A 17,634-nucleotide genomic window follows, 5' to 3' on the forward strand; every position below is an offset into this window, starting at 1 on the left:
TCGCCAAGTGGCGGCGGCATTTTTATTGCCCGAGTATCGCGGCAACTGCGTCTATTTAGGTTATAGAACCGCTACACTTTACCTAGCGCGCCGCACTTTATTATCGCGCGGGATATTGAATTAGTTTTTTTTTTTTTTTTGCGGGATTCGAAGAGGAAACGAATGAGTCGAACGAAAATTTCGGAGGGATATTTGAAAGAAAAAGAAGAAAAAGAGAGAAAGAAAAGGGACCGACGACGTCGCGTGGCTTTTATCGCGAGACAAAACGTAGATGGAAGCATAGCCGTAGTCGTAAACGTAGCCCTGGATCGTAATAATTTAACGCAGATTTTGCGACGGTGAAAAAAAAAGAAAGAGAGAAAGAAAGAACGCGTTGCTCGTATTTATTACGAAAGCTGAATTACCTCGGCGAAGTGGCCGGGCCGGAATCGCATGAAAGACTTATCGCGCTCACCGTATACCACGTAATACTACTACAATGTCTTCAGCTAGGCATTAATAATTCTGGTTGTTTCGTTAATTGACTGCCACCGCAACGGTGGTGGTGGAGGGAAACAGCGGTTTTGCTTGAATTGAAATAAAACGTGACTGGAATAAGAACGAATGCCCCGAAGCTAGTAAACTCAAAAAAATACAATCATGACGTATAAACTAATTTGCAGATATTAAAAGAGCTTTCTCGTATTCGCGATAAATTTTTTTCTAAAATATAACCTGTAAAATATGTTTACCGTTCAATTTTATTTTTCTTCTCTGAGAAATATTGTTCAACATAATTTGAATCATCCTGAATATCGTAGTCCGTTTTGAAAAATATGTTAATTTAAACGACAAAAATATCAAGACTTAAGAAATCCTGATGAAAAGTAAAAATCCTACGTAATTATCAGTGAAATGGAACTTATGAATAATTGTGCGAAAAAGGATCATTGGAAATAAAAACGGACAATCAGTTATTAAATGGAAAAATTATTCGATCGTATTTCGCGTGTAAATAAAAAATAAGACGATCGCGATTTAAATAACTTTGTTAACTGTCCAACTCGAACAAAATAATCAAGAATTTTTAATGTAATAAAACCGTCCTCTGAACTGATCATTCTTATACTCGAAAAACCTTCGACAAGTATTTTTTTACCTTATCATCCTCTTATTTGTAACATTTGATAATAAAAGAATAACAATTTCGATACACACTTTTCTTTACATCCGCTCCCCGAATATCTCTCAATTCCCTACTGTTCCTAATTAGTCCAGTTAATCTAACCCACAATATCTCGCGATTTTCCGGCCCGAATTTCCCTGAATCCGCGAAACGATAACAGGCGTCGCGATTCGTCCGAGCAATTTCTCCGTAAACCAGCCGACTAATCGTTGTCACTGGCGATTATTCACCGAAAACGTCCGTTCGAAGTTTCGGCCGGGATGCATTAATTATCCGTCGACTTTGACCCGCGGATGCGGACGCTTTATTTTCGCGGCCCGATTATCGCCGCCTTCGCGGCCAACACTTCTAGCACGGACGCTAACGAGTCGGCGGAAGTTCGGTACCCACCTCCTGTCATCGACGCGTGACGCGCATTAAACGTCTTCAAATTATTTCCAAAGCAATCCCTCGTTCCACGAGAAGTAAACACGGAACGGAACTTTGACAACTTTCCATCCGCGAATATTGGCGCGCGATAACGCCAACAAGTTTCGTTACAACGATACGGACGCCGCTTAAGTTAAGTTGGGCGAGACCGTTTGAAAGGGTCGAGGGCACCGTGATCTCGGTTGCTCGAGATAACAGGAAAGTGGGAATTAATAAGGACACGGTTTCCAGACACGATTTAAAAAACTAACGCGAGTTGCAACGCGATCATACCTACATTACGTAACTCGTGTTGGCTTTTCAGGAAAAACGTTGTTTTGGGAATTATAAAAACAGACGTATGAATGTTACGTGCCCGTTTTTTTTCCCCCCTTTGTTTCTTTTCGACCTTGGAATTTCGTTACTGCGAGAAACTGTGGTGGCTAGAAGTTGTTACAATGTAACTTAGTATTCGGTGGAGCAACGTCGGCGCCAAGAGCAAAGTAATGAAATAACATGTGCTTATGAAATGTCTTGGTAGTGGAAATGCACGGAATACGATGAAGAGAATTTTAAGAAGGATATATTAAACTCGGAAGTCAGATATAGCTCGAGAAAAAAAAAGAAGGAAAGAAAGAAAGAAAGAAAATTGCGATAGCAATGAAAATTTCTATTCCATTTCATTGGGAAGATTCCGCGGCTGCGTTGGTCGATAAATTCTTCGAGACGTTTGTGACAAATAGAGGAGTCGAGATGAAATAAGCTCGAACGGATCGTATTTCTTCGCTGGGGTAATTGCTATTATTTTTTGAACGGAACGATGGTACCGTTTTGATCAGCCAGCAAAATTTGATTATGCGAAAAGTATTAAATTACACGCGCACGAATTTTAAACGAGTCGAAAGCTATCAATTGTTGAAAATATTACGACAGGGAAGGGTCCATTGAAATGCGTGTACCTGGATCACAAACGAGAGGGGATGGAGGGAAAGAGAAATAATGGGAAATACGATTAAGCGTGCTTGTTCGAATTTTATTCGCGACGACGGCCAAAGGTAGAAAATAAATACGATCGATCCGATATTTATTGCGAGCTGATCATCAAACAATCATTGCAAATACGTTTTTATCCGATGGCTCGTGTTGATCCGCCTATTTCGATGTTTCCCGTCCCTTTATCATACGTCTTCAACTAGTACATTCGATACATCGATTTTTTTCTCATTATAATTCATTTGATGATATTTCCATTATTCTTCAATTTTTTTCTTTTTTTTTAAGTCAAAGATGAAAACAAATAAATGAGTAAAAAGAAATTGGCACAGAAAAATTTAAAACTTTAAATTACTTCGATTATTGAAACGTTCGGAAAAATTATTAATTACAAAACTTAGAAATTTAGGAAAAAAAGAATTCATTTTCTTTCTTTCTCTCTCTCTCTTTTTTTAAGAAGATTAATCGAGAAAATTTACGAAAATATCTATTAATGGAAATTTTTGTTGAAGTGTTTTTATAATACTCGATAAAATATTTTGCGAGCATAAAAGTACCTTATATATATATATTTATGCAAAAATATGATAATGCATATGTTTCATTTTCTCATTTTAGTGCCATCAGGAAAACCTATAATTACCAGCGCTCATAATACATCTGCCACGTCTATATATTTGGCGTGGAAAGCGCCCAGCCCTGACACAATTCACGGCGAATTCCTTGGGTATCGAATCGGGTATAAACCTCGAGACAAACCTTATATGGAAGAAAAAGAAGTATATATACGTAATCCAGCCATTGACGTAAGTTGAATAAATATTTGTTCGAATATCTTTTATTATTCGCGTTGCATTTGATTTTATATCGATATTTTGCGTTTAATAAATTTTCGCACGTTTCATTGCAGAATCATACAATCCGCAATCTGCAGACGTACACCCAATACCTGGTGTCATTACAGGTTTTCAACCCGGAAGGACATGGTCCTGCAACCACCATCTCTGTAATGACCGACGAAGGAGGTGAGATTAAAATTTCTTTATTTTTTATGATTAAATATTTAATAAAAAGGAAAGAAATTTAATCGATGTTCGTCTATGTTCAAAACTTGGCGCTTTAAAATTGAAGCTATCGATAAAACAGAACGTTTTAGAAACTTCTATGTAGCTTCGGTCGATAAGCAGAACTTTGCGGATACATACTTTAACAGAATTCAGAAAGGACGATTTCTGTAATAATCTTCGTTCTTATCATAAATAAACAACTGAAAAATGAGATATTTTATAAAATTTTATATCATATATTTTCAAATATTAACTTCAAAAAATAAAAAATAAAAAAATAAATCTGTCTAAATAAATAGTACTTATTTAAATAGAAATAAACTCCACAAAAAACATTGGTTTTTAGCAATATTTTCCTGTTAAATATAATTTCATAAATATTCTAAAAGTATATTTAATCTAAGAGCAGATCTATCTAACCATAATTTTAATTTAAAAATATGCTATCTAATTATAAATTTAATTTAATCTGCCTATTAAAAATCCAATATTTTTTATGAAATCTGTTTACATAAATAGATATAATAAGAAAGGATATAATAAAAAAGGAAAAAGGGATTTAAAAAAAGGAAATAATCAAAAAATTATTAAAATATAATAATAAATCCATTAATGTGAACGCGAACAAAGCGTAAGTGGAATTTCATTGTTTCGCAATACTAAATATAATAGATTTTTAAAAGAAAAATCGCGAAGAGTGCTTCATTTTATTCACAATACGAATTAATTTACAAATGATAAAAAAAAAGAAAAGAAAAATTGGCGAAACAATTATTTATTTAAACGTAACATTAATAAATTTATCTATGCACTCAAATTTCAATACGCAACACTAATAACGAGATATTTAATGCAGTTCCCTTAATAATTGATCTAATTTCTCATGTTTTAACTACAAGTACAGGAATTTGCACAATTCTAAAAGCATGGGCATTCATCATTCGCAATATTAAAATAAACGCGATTACTTTTCAACGCAATACTAATACAAAATCGCGATGCCCATGATGATTAGATGATGGGCCAGCATGCAAATTGGCCGAATAATACAACAATAATAATCATATATTATTAAAACGAGCACAGTGACAAAATAGTAACAATGACTTCCCATTCTTTGGCGCTAAACAAGATCCAAAAAATGAGAAGCCATTCGTTGCAACCCTCTTCGTGACAGTTTGTCGGGCCTCTTCGGTCTTCCTCCTTCGGGCGCGATGCCCGCTGAAACTTAAAACTAGGCTCGAGATTTCCTAATCGTGAACAAAGAAAATAAAAAAAAGACTACATCACGAAAGCTGAACACATATGGACGACCAATGATCGCAATGATCGTTGTCCGTTCATACGCAGAATCTCGAGCGCAACGTTCGTTTCGAAACCGATTTCACGACCGCGACCGCGGAATTCGAAAAATCGACGAGCGAAACCAGAGACGAATAGTCCATTCATTCATTCTCTTTACCCTCGATTTTTCAAATGTTATCTCCTGAAACAGGTTGTCACGCGAAAACACGCCTACCCGATAAGAGATGTGACAACCTGCCCAGCCCTACCTACTTATAATTAACACTCACACCAGAAAACATGCTACCTATCCTACCTAAACCTATATTTAAAAAATATAGCAAACCAGGCATACCAACACATTCATTCCACGATTCTCACACATAACACTCGGGCGCAAAAAGCCTACACTAGGGAAAGCGTCCCGAGACGCCTCCGACACCCGAGTTTGGCACGCTGCTTTCACACTCTAATTTTACGTACCTTTTTCCTGAAATCGAGTGACGATGATTAATGATCATTGCGTGTATCGCGATAAAAGATTATAATTCAATTTTAATTATCAACATTAACGATAAAAAGAATGGAATACATATAGAAGAAGTAATATATGTATCTTTATATATGCATTATATATATAAAAAAATAAAATAAAATTCTTGAGATAAATGATAATGATTGTTCAATTTAATAAAAATAATAATAATAAAAATAAAAATAGTATTTATAATTCGTAATCATGTAATATTTTTATTGTAAATTGTGTGAATGAACGTATAATCGAAACGACGCAATTCCACAACCTAACCACACACACAATGTGAAAAATACGTCGTGCACGATACACTAATGCAATCGTCAGTCGCTCAAAAATTGTTATAAACTTATAAATTACGATCATCATGCCCATTGCCTCTCTCTCATTCAAATAGCACCTGAGCATGTGAATGAGATCCTGGAAATGGACACGGAAAGGATTAAATCTGAAAATCCTAAGCTAAAATGAGTATTAATATCATTTTCTAGCGGGCTAAATTTTTTTGATTGTACTTTATTTCGACTTTAGTAAATTTATTTCATGATTAATTCTAATATTGAAAAAGCAAAAATATATAGACTATGAATTTATTTATAATTAATTAATTAATGAGAAACTTATTTTTGACAGTTGATAATTAGAAATAATTGACTCTATATATGAAATGTTAATAATCTCAGGTAATTTCTTCATCAAAGTAAATTTTCAAAACGTTCAAAACATATTGCTTTGATTCCGAAATCTACCTGTCGCGAAATATCTTCTTGTACATAAAATTTCATATATTTCTATACGGAAAAAATAATATATTTTTATCTATATTTCAAATTATATTTAAATACATAATAAAAAATTAAATAAATAAACTATTCTATATATTAAAAAATTATTTTGATTATTATATCGAAGTCGAAGTCACCCGATTTCTTCACTATATAATATTTAATTAATATTTATTTTTTATTCATAAATGTATATTCATTTAATTTTATGAATATTCATATATTAAATATAATTAATTATAGTTTGATTTTACAAATTATTATAATAAACATACATTCAAATTAATTATTAATATCAATCACATTAATATTACCTTAATAGAAAATTAATTATCAATATTATTTTTTTAACTCGATGTACAAGAAGATCTATCCTGATCTAATAAATAAAACACATAAAATAGATATATTACTATTCACGGATATAAATAATACCCGTGGTCACTGTGCTCGTACAAAAATCTAAATATACAACCAGGCACCCGTGTCGATTCGGACTTTTCATCCTACGACATGATTGAGTGACCAGAGGAACAAAAATGCATGCGACTCACCAATAGATGCGAGGAATCTACATTGACATCAATATGGGTGATGAAAAATCATCATAAAAACTGAAAAATATCTGCAACAAAACATGGAATATCATTTATAAATATAAGAATAAAAATTATAATATAATATAATGGTAATAAAAATTAAAATCTTGAAATAAAAATAAAAATTTAAAAAGTGAAAGAAATTTTATAATAATTTTATAATTTTCAATTTTTCAATATAAGAATAAAAATTTAAATAAAAAGAAAGATAATTACTTCTTTGTGGTCTAATAAATGATCGCCGTATTTTTTTCATGCATTGATTCTAATATATAGCGAAAACGAATATTAAAAAAAAAAAGAAAAATAAAAGATTATTGGTGTACTTATTTTAGTTGCAATTAACGAATACTTAAGTACTGATTCTAATTTATTGTAATTAAATTTATTTAGAATTATTATACCCTAAAAAACATTAAAAACTATTATATAACAAACATTTGATTCTACTGACCGCATTGCACGCGGCTACAAATTCTGTAAAAGTAAAATTGTGCAAGTGTAAAAAATAGAATAGAAAAAAGAAAAGAAAATTTAAAATAATATTTTTCTTTTTTTATTGAAAAAGTATTTGTTCCAAACAATGTTTTTATTGTTCTGAAATTTCAAATTGATTATTAATTTTTCAAATATAACATATTTCTTATATCATGTATAAGAAAATATCATATATATATATATATATTTATATGTATATATAAGAAAATTGAATATATATACACACATATACATATATGTATATATTTAAATAAATACTGTATTATGAATTAACAGTAATCATTAATACTCCAATAAAGAAAAAATTAAATATTAAATACAATGAAATATAATAAATATATTATGTATATAATGAATTGTTAAATTTGTTAAACTTTACCGCGTTTCCATAAAAAGACATATTGGCATCCATGTTGCATTTTTCCTTCGAAATTGATTTACATCAATAATCGATTAATAACCTACACAAAAAAAAAATAAACATGAATAAACATATATAATGTACAAAATTAATCGATTATATTAAAATAAAACAATAATTAAATAATAGATTCCATTTTCGAAAAGCATAATATAAACTATCTGCAATACTAACCTATAACTTTAAGAAATAGATGAATAGAATGAGTAGGAAAAAAAAGAATAATTTTGCCGATTTTTGATTTCGATTTATAATACAAAATCCTTGTAATAAATTAAGAATATATATGTCACAAAAAATAATTACGGAAATAACACTGTACAACACATAAATCACAAACTTTGAGGAAAAACGTCTAAACACTTATTACACAATTATCGATACTAAAGTGCATCTCGTGATTCGATTTCGATTATCGAAAAGGATTAAAGGAAAGAAAGAACATATTCCACAGTTTAGGAATAAATCGAAATATATCGAAATATATTGAAAACATATTGAACATAAAATAAACGCAAACCTCAATTTCTTGAAAAAAATATATAATAAAAAATATTTATATCCTTAAGAATAATACAGAATAATACAGGAAAAAGATACAAATATATAAATATGTGCATTTAAAAAAGGGAAATCTATTATTCAAATAATTTAATTCGATGCAATAAAATTGATTATAATGAATCATTTACTTTATTTCCGTTTCACTATTAATAAAAATGTAAATAAAAATCTGTGTTAAATACACCTTGCGAAAAATAAAATAAAAATAAAATTTTACCTGATATATAGAAAATTTATCGAACTGTGACATGGTATAAATCATTATTTCTTCGATGTTATCTCAACAATTAAACGATAATCTAGACAAATAAAAATCAGAATGATGCAACAAATGTATAAATTTACGATAATATTAAAATAAAACAAAAATTGAACTGAAATAGGTTATAATATAATATAAGCTGTCGATAACCTCAATAAACAAATAGAATATCGAAAAGAAAGAACAAAGAAACTTAAAAAATTAATTAATTTCAGTCTTATGATGTTTAATAGATTATTAAATAAACCAACCTGACAATAAATTATATATTAAATAATAGAATTACTTACTGCGTAATAGAAATCAAACTGCTCGAATCTATGACGCATCCTGTCACTATGATTTTCGGCAGATAAATGTCGCATGCTATAGGTTCATCTAAGTTGCTTCTAATTGGCTGGAATATCGGCGCGATTCTTTATTTACTTAAACCGCGCGAGAATTGAAGACTACTGTAATATAAATTAATTATAAATTACTATAATATTAGATAACAATTTAAATAAATTAAAATAGAATAAAACATATAAAAAAAATATATAAAAATTAAATAAATTTGAAAAATCTGAAAAGAAATATTAATTAAAAATACATAAAATGAAATAATTAGTGTACAATTGTATTTACGATAATCTTTATGAAAATCTTTTACATTCATCGCAATTTATCGCTCGTAAATTAATCCCACGTTAAATTAATCCATCGATGAGATCTTAAATTACTTAATTTAAATTTCTAATATCAACTCTAAAATTTATAATACATGATAATTATTTGCAATATCCATATAAAGCAAAAGAAAAATGCAAAATGACTATTTATATAAAAAAAAATTACAATGCTCAAAATGCAAGTGATTGAAAAGAAAAACCAACAAAACGCGAATTGAGAGAAAGATAAATATCGAAAAAGAAACAAAAATCAATGTGATGAATAAAAGAAACTTAAGAAAATGAAAAAGAAACTTAAGAAATAATCCCTTACTGCCGCCCTCATATCACGATTTACATCAGTGGACTTACAAAAATTGCCAAACAGATAATACTTATTAGTCGTGACTAATCAAGGGTTACGACAGCGGTCTAGCACGATTTACGTTCTGACGATATATAGGAAAGAGCAAGGGATCACCGAAGCCGATTTATGAGAACGGCGTTCGACCACAAGACTTAATTCTAATCAAATACTCAAAGGTACCAATTGACCAGAGCGCGGACCCTTGACTGACCACCGGAAGTAAAGCATCTATCCAGCAACTCTTTTGCCACTGTTGCATGACATATGATTAATAGTGATTCGAAATAAGCGATGAAAAAACAATAAAAATAATCATAAAAATAAATTGAGGAAGAAGTAAGAAATGATTCGAATAAGAATAAAAAAAAAATTGGAGATGAAAAGTAATGAAAACGAAAGAGAGAATATAAATGAGTAAAAGAATTGAAAATTTTATTTTTCGCTTTAAATTAGGGAGTATATCTTGATGTGGAATGTGCTTAAATATTAAACACTTAAATCTAATCAAACTAATTTCATTAAACTAACTTCATTAATGATCTGTCAAGAATATTCTTGTCTTATTTAAAAAAAAATGAAGTTATTATAATTTTATTAAAAAGTAAAGAATATAAAAAATAAAAAAAAAGAAAGAAGAGAATATTCTTGCCCAGATATATTAATTATTATTATTTTTATTAATATCTGCAGTCTATTAAATTGATTCAAATAATTAAAGAGAATCATATTTTAAATTGGATTCCAGATATACGTTTCTTGATTTGTCATCGTTTTTTGAAAATTATTATTGATAAAATATATCTTATATTTTTAAATTTCTTTTGATGCAAAAAATTTTGAAAAAAAAAATTTGAAAAATAATTATCCAATTATCCAATCTCACTCACAAGGAGGTGACTTCGTATAGGACCTGTAAAAAATGTAACAAAATATAAATATAACATAATAAAAATTTAAAACAAGAAAGATTCTGTAATATAATTAATATATTTATATATTATATTACAGAATTATATATTAATTATTATATAAATTTAAGCAATCTGAAATATGGAAAAAAAATTTTAAATTTAAACAAATATTAAATATATTAAATAACTAAATATATATTATAAATATATGAAATATAACAAATAATTTAACATAAAAGTAAACTAAATCTAAAAAATCTGAAATATATAAAAAAAATCAATCACATAAATAATTTAAAGCATTAAAAATCTTATATATTTTAAAAATAAATATAAATTAAATTTGATTTTGATATTTTACATATTAAATTCAAACATTTATACATTTTATAATTAAAAAATCAACAACATCTACTAATTTTTATAAAAAATTTTTTTAATTTAATTTATACTTAATAATTTAAACTTTGATAACAAACACTATCATTCGAAAAAAATGAATTTTTATCTGTACATTATAATAAGAATATTAAATTAAAATTATAATAATTATATATAATTAAAATATATATAATTATTTTAAACAATATTAAAAGAATTAAAAAATATTTTCATGAGCAAAGTTTTTAGGAGTATTTTCATTAACAAATGAATATTTAGGGGCACTAAAAAAAAAGATAGCCAGAAGAGTCTAAAAAAAATCACTCCCTTGCAGCTCTTATAACTACACTTGGTGATTCCAAAACAAGATCTTCTTGTAGCTTTTATAATTGCACTACATGATCCAAAAATAGAATCACAATTTCTATAATATAATTGGAAGATTCATTTTATATACGCAACATTACTTTTAAAAAATATGATCACTTTTAATGTAATTTTCGAACACGCGATCATTTTTTTTAATGTAACACTAACTCTTAAAATGAATTTAATAAAAATGCAAATAAAACTAATATCTCTAGTACTAGTGATTAAAAGAAATATTTTATTTTATCAATATAAAAAAACAATTTAATTTTAAAAATTATATTTTATCAAAATCAAAATTATTAAAAACTTTCACGATATCTTAATATCTTAGCTTAATTTTCAAAATCTATTCTTACTAATATAATAATTTTAATATAGTAATATAATTTTTAATATAATATAATCATTTAATATATTTTTAATTAATTAATACAATATAAAAACTAATATCAATTACCAGAGCTCACCAACGAGGAGATGATTACATTGAGATCTATAAAATAAAAAATAAATTATTAAAATTTATTTATATAATTATAATATATATAATATATATAATATATTATATATTATATAATATATATAATTTATATATATAATATGTAATATATAATTATATATTACAAAAGAATGAATAAATAAATCTATAAATGAAAAAAAAAAATAAACATATAAATTAATAAATAAAAGCGTAAGTGCATAAATACAGAAACAAAAATATGAATTAAAAAATAAATGGATATAAAAATGTAAATTAAAAAAATGTGAATTAATAAAGACATATATAAATAAATATATAAATAAATAAAAAGGTAAGTGAATAAATAAATAAATAATAATATAAATTAATAAATAAATCGATAAATAAAAGTATAAATAATTAATGGAATAAATAAACAAAGCAATAAATAAATATCAATTAAAAATTAAAATGAATAATTAATGTATATATGATATATTTAAAATGATATTAAATGTTAATTTAAAATAAGAATAAATGATTAAAAATTATTTTCTATATTAAAAAAATTTATTTATTGTATTATAACTTCGATCTATTCGGTATGAAAGACTGTTGGATAATGAGCTCTCCGTTGCGACCTCCTTTGTATTTATAGAAAGTCGCGACAATCGAAATTCGGCGGAAACATACGAATTACACCGATTAAAATAAAATCGATTTATTGAACTATAATAACTAGCAATTTATCAATTTTTAGATTTTTATTATTAATTTACATATCTAATAATCCTTAACAATAATATATGTAATAATTAATATACATTTTTAAAAATTATAGCTAGATTTACTATATTATAATATTGATTTTTGATTTTTAACATATTAACATTCTAATTAAAATTCTATTGACATTCTAATTAAAATTCTAATTGTTATTTTACATAGTTATAAAGTAAACATAAATGAATTTATAATGTAATTTATCAATTTCAAATTTTTTATAATAACGTTATTTCTAACAATGTATTAATAATAATAAATATATATATATGCAATAATAAATATATTAATTGAAACATTTTTATAAATTAAAAATATATTACAGTTTAGTATTAGTTTTTTATTTGTAATTATACTAAGATATTTTGCCATTTTTTTTAAATGCCATTTAAAAAATAATTATGAAATAACAACAAAATAAGTTGAACAGTACCAGTTAATAATTACGTGTAATTAATGAAATAAAAATTCATGGTTAAAAAAAATTAAAAGATATTGAATTTACTTCAATCTATTTATAAGAATATTTTACAATAATTTATATATTTTTCTATTAATACTCATTCAATCTATATATTTTATAGATTGATAATAATTTTTATTTAAAATAATTTTACCAAGTTGTTTTAAACGAAAAGAAATGAATGATTGTTTAAAATTTTTTATATAAATAATTAATTTAATAAAACATTGAAATTTTTTCGATTTAATAAAATAACTATATTGAAATAATTTACTTTTGATTAAAAATTTTAATTGAATAAAACAATGTATACTTGTATTTTTTCATTTTAAAATCAAAAATAATGAATGATATAGAATCAAAACACGAGCTTAACATTTTTTTTTTAATTTGATTAAAAATAAAATCGAAATCTATAAATTATTTTTTATAAAATTTTTTGAAATGATATTAGCAATTTAAACAGAAATATAAGGAAGTTATTGCTGAAAAAAATTAGAAATTAAAATTCACGGTAAACAAGTTTAATTATAATGTCGCAATTGAGTTTCTATTTAAGTTCCAATTATCATCTTCAAAAATTCACTTAATCCATTAACAAAAAAGCTAGAATGTGCGACTCATTGATCGTAGAACGTATAATCGGATAATGAAATTCAACAAAAATATTTTGATAACTGTTTTTTCGTATCCGTGTTCCATTCGTATTCATGATCATTGTTTGAATTCTTTACTTTTTAAATTCTGAACTCATTTTTCAATCAATATTCAATCAATTATAATAAATAAATAAATGAATAAATTATTAAAATTTATTTTAGATTTTGAAAAATTGTAAATTATATAATTTATAAATTGTATTATAAAAATAATAATTCAATAATAATAGTTAATATTAATAAAGATTCAAAAATTAAAAATTAAAATAAACTAAACTAAATTAATAAATAAACTAAATAAAAAAATTAAAATAAACTAAATATTTAAAATTAAAAATTAAAATAATTGAATGAAAATATAAGTTAATAAATAAATAAATAATTATATAAATAAATTAACCAATCAATATATGAACAAATAAATGGAAACATAAATTAATAAATAAATCATTAAATAAATAAATTAGTAAATTGTTAAATAAAGAAACAAATATTTAAATGAATAAATAAATATATAAATAATTAAACGAGTAATGAATTAATAAATAAATTTATAAATAAAGAAATAAATCAAAAAGTAAATGTTAAAGTAAGTGAATGTATAAGAGAATAAATAAAAATGACATTATTTTTTAATAAAATATATTTTAATTAAAAAGTAAAATGAATAAATGATATATTTATATAATAATATTAAATATTGATATTAAACATATTATAAGAATAAATGATTTGAAATTATTTTCTATTTTAATAAGATTTTAACAGTATTATATTTCCGATTTATCTTTCAAAAATTCATTACGGAATAATCTTTTTCTCAATCTTAATATCTATATACATATAAAAAATTTCTATAATTGTCACAAAATTTAGTGAAAATGTATATTCTTTATCGACTGCATCAAAAATGATTTTTCGAATACAAATTATAATTATTTAGCAATTTTTTAATGTTTTTATCATTAATTTAAGTATCTAACAATTTATTACAATATAATTATTCATAATTATGACCGATATAATAATAGATATATTTTTATGTATTAAAATTTATAATTTTATTAATAATAATATATTAATAATAATAATTTTTTATAAATATGTATTAAAATATTTTAAATGCTATTTAGCGAAAAAATAATTATAATATAATCACAAGTTATAAAATGATCAATAATCGGTCAATTATGAATCGAAATAAAAGTTCCATTTTATATTAAATTAAAAATAAAAAAATAGCATAAAAATTCAACGATTTTTCATATTATTTTAATTATTTTAATACAGTATTCAAAATATTCTACAATAATTTATAAATTCTTTAATGCCTTATTATAAACTTTAAAATTTGTCTATTTATATATTTTATAACAAATTACAAATTTTCTTAATTCTATGACGCGTACATTATCTATTTTCTGATATTTTAATATAAAATTCTCGATTTTCTTCAAATTTTTATTTAAATAATTTAAATTGATAAAATGTTTTTTCATCTTTAATTAATATTTTAAGATTACACAATTATAATATATATTGTCACATTTTATTTATAATTGTATATTAAAGTTCAATTTCTTTTCCAACAGTTGCTAACATTATAATCTCATTGTACACTTTATCGGTAAAGTTGGGAATGACACTAAAATGATAAGGAATATTGGAATTCTTATACCTCGTTTGTGCTCTTACCAACAGTCACATAGAATCTGAAATATCTAATCTAGAAATATAGTACATCAAATATCTAAAGTCTTAACAATTAACGGAATTTACGAAAAAAACAAGTGAAATAGTATTAGTAAAAATTATTGCTAAATTTTATTAAGTGTCATTTAATTTTTATTTTTCAATTTTTTTTTATTCATAGTAATAAAGGTGTGATAAACTCTCATTTGTACTTTATTGTAATGTCATATCAAGATCATAATAGTTTTATCTTTACTAAGAAAGATACGTTGCATAAGACATTGAAAATGAAGAGGTATTCCATAACGTTGCAATTTTATTGCGCTTTGTAATCATTCGACTGAAAATAGTTTAATTGTATGCTCTAAATCAATTTATTTCTTTGAGTCTTTTCTGTCGAGTACAATGATTATGCGAGAGAAAGATAACACTCGTAACGTAACACGAGATAGTGTACAATCTTCTTGTAACTGACGCAATTAATATTATTTGAATTCACCAAACACATATCACTTTTTCCTGTAGTATAGTCGCAAAGATTATGTTTCATAAACTTTATATAAATGTTATTATTTCGGAATTAATGTCTAAATATCATTCCTGATGGTCCATTTGTTTGTAACTACGTCCCTGATTTCCGTATGGTCTTCAATTTTGCCCCCCTTTCTCATAGCTATTATAAACCATATTAACTTTCATTAAATTTTAAATTTTGAAACACTTTACTACATCTGTACTTTTACAGTGATCTTTCTATAATTCTTCCGTTGAATAATATATTTTTTAATCTAACTCTATTATTCTTATGTCTAAACGTATGGATAATATGTGTATTAGATAATATTAGATTGATAAATTCTTGTTCCTTTATTTTTCTTTCTTACCACCATAAGGTCATAAATCATAAAAAATTCAACATAAGAAAATATATAATTTTATTCGAGATGAACAGCCTCGTTTCTCAACTAGCCTTATCAATTCCAACTATTATCATATCCACACTGATACGTAATTATCCAACTAACGCATTATCGGGATCTCGATGTCTCGGAATTTTATTCTATTCTTTATAATTACAATTACATGTATAACTGATATATATTAAAGAGTACATCCCGTTATTGATCTCAAATCTGCTATTACTTGATCTCAAATCTGGTCACTTGTAATTTTTTATCAATTAATATCAAGTTCTTGCAACAAGATCGGTTATTTTCCAAGGAAAAATGTTTCGGAACGAAGCGACATCTGCTCCAAAATCGATATGACGATCGGAGCGCCGATGTTACTCTAACGATATTATCACGAATGATGCTAGAGATTCTTATCGGCTGCTGAAAGATTGCTGGAGAATACGTAATCAGCAATCGAATCACGTTTTTGACAATGACAGTTACAGGCCACGTGGTACGATGATTGGATTTTACGTCCCTGAAAGCCCAGTTGCCGGCAGGTTTCCAGTTGCTCTTCTCCTTGTCCATCAACAACCATCGTTGTATGTCGTCGTCGGCGTTTCGCTCTCTCTCTCTCGAAAGAGAGAGGGTATGGTCGGGATTTTCATGGCCATCCGCACGTTTTTCAGTGACCTATCGTTATCGTTTCATGACTCATACGAAACAAGATCGCGCGAAAGCCGATTCTTCTTTACCGCGATCGCGAATCACGAATCGTACGAATTTTCGTTTCTCGGATTCTCCGAAAATATATACACATTTCTATACAAGGAGTAGGAAAGACGAAGACAGCAGGCAAAATATCGGTCGCACAATAAAGCGAAACACAGAACGATGAAAAACAAGAACGGAAGATCCGTGAACAAGAGAAAGAAAGTATTTAGAGGGAGGGAGAAGAGGGAGAAAAATAGAGAGAAAGAAGGGACGAGTTAGGATTTGCGAGAGGAGAAGAGATAGACGGAAATGTTGGTAGATAAACGGGAAGGAAAATGAACAAAGAGGGAAAGGAAGAGGAAGATGGAGATAGAATATACAAAGAGGTATAGAAGAAGAAGGATGGAGCGAGAGAGGCGAGCAAAGTGGGGATTGCCACGCCGTTTCGGTCGTCGCCACCGGCGCGCCTCTTCGTTCTACGATCGATTTTCCACGATTTTTCACTTCAGTGTGCGGTGCCTTCTCGAGAAGAGGAGTATCGGAGTACGTGGTGAACGAGACACGACAAAGTCGGCTCTCGTCTCGACTCGTGAAGAAGACGCGATAAGCGAGAACAGGCGAAGGAAACGCGTTACAAACACGACACTACACATGCACATACGTATAACCAATAGTCGCGCCTTCTCGCGTGCGACTGTGTAACGTGTT

At 26.6% G+C, this 17,634-nt stretch overlaps 1 protein-coding gene and 1 long non-coding RNA gene across 8 annotated transcripts in view; one reads left to right on the top strand and one right to left on the bottom strand.

Moving 5' to 3' along the window:
* Nucleotides 1–9,263, bottom strand: part of LOC108002837 (uncharacterized) — a 268,276-nt gene extending 259,013 nt beyond the window's left edge. Inside the window, exons 1-3 of one of the 3 annotated variants that reach the window (XR_009828855.1) lie at nt 8,872–9,253; nt 7,714–7,795; nt 6,792–6,862 (exon numbers count right to left, since the gene is read on the bottom strand). This is a non-coding gene — a long non-coding RNA (uncharacterized LOC108002837). Of the gene's footprint in view, nt 1–6,791; nt 6,863–7,713; nt 7,796–8,871 lie in introns of all 3 variants that reach the window. The other 2 variants (XR_009828854.1, XR_009828853.1) reach the window with 2 other exon arrangements.
* Nucleotides 1–17,634, top strand: part of LOC108002836 (tyrosine-protein phosphatase 99A) — a 316,308-nt gene that overhangs the window by 276,911 nt on the left and 21,763 nt on the right. For all 5 annotated transcript variants that reach the window (XR_009828850.1, XR_009828849.1, XR_009828851.1 and 2 more), the window contains 2 exons: nt 3,185–3,372; nt 3,477–3,591. Coding sequence is in view for 1 of the 5 variants with exons in the window: in XM_062071332.1 (XP_061927316.1) it covers nt 3,185–3,372; nt 3,477–3,591 (303 nt within the window). In the remaining 4 variants the exon portion in view is untranslated. The remainder of the gene's footprint in view (nt 1–3,184; nt 3,373–3,476; nt 3,592–17,634) is intronic.

This window comes from Apis cerana, linkage group LG2, assembly GCF_029169275.1.
Source record: "Apis cerana isolate GH-2021 linkage group LG2, AcerK_1.0, whole genome shotgun sequence".
NCBI classification, from domain to species: Eukaryota; Metazoa; Arthropoda; class Insecta; order Hymenoptera; family Apidae; genus Apis; species Apis cerana.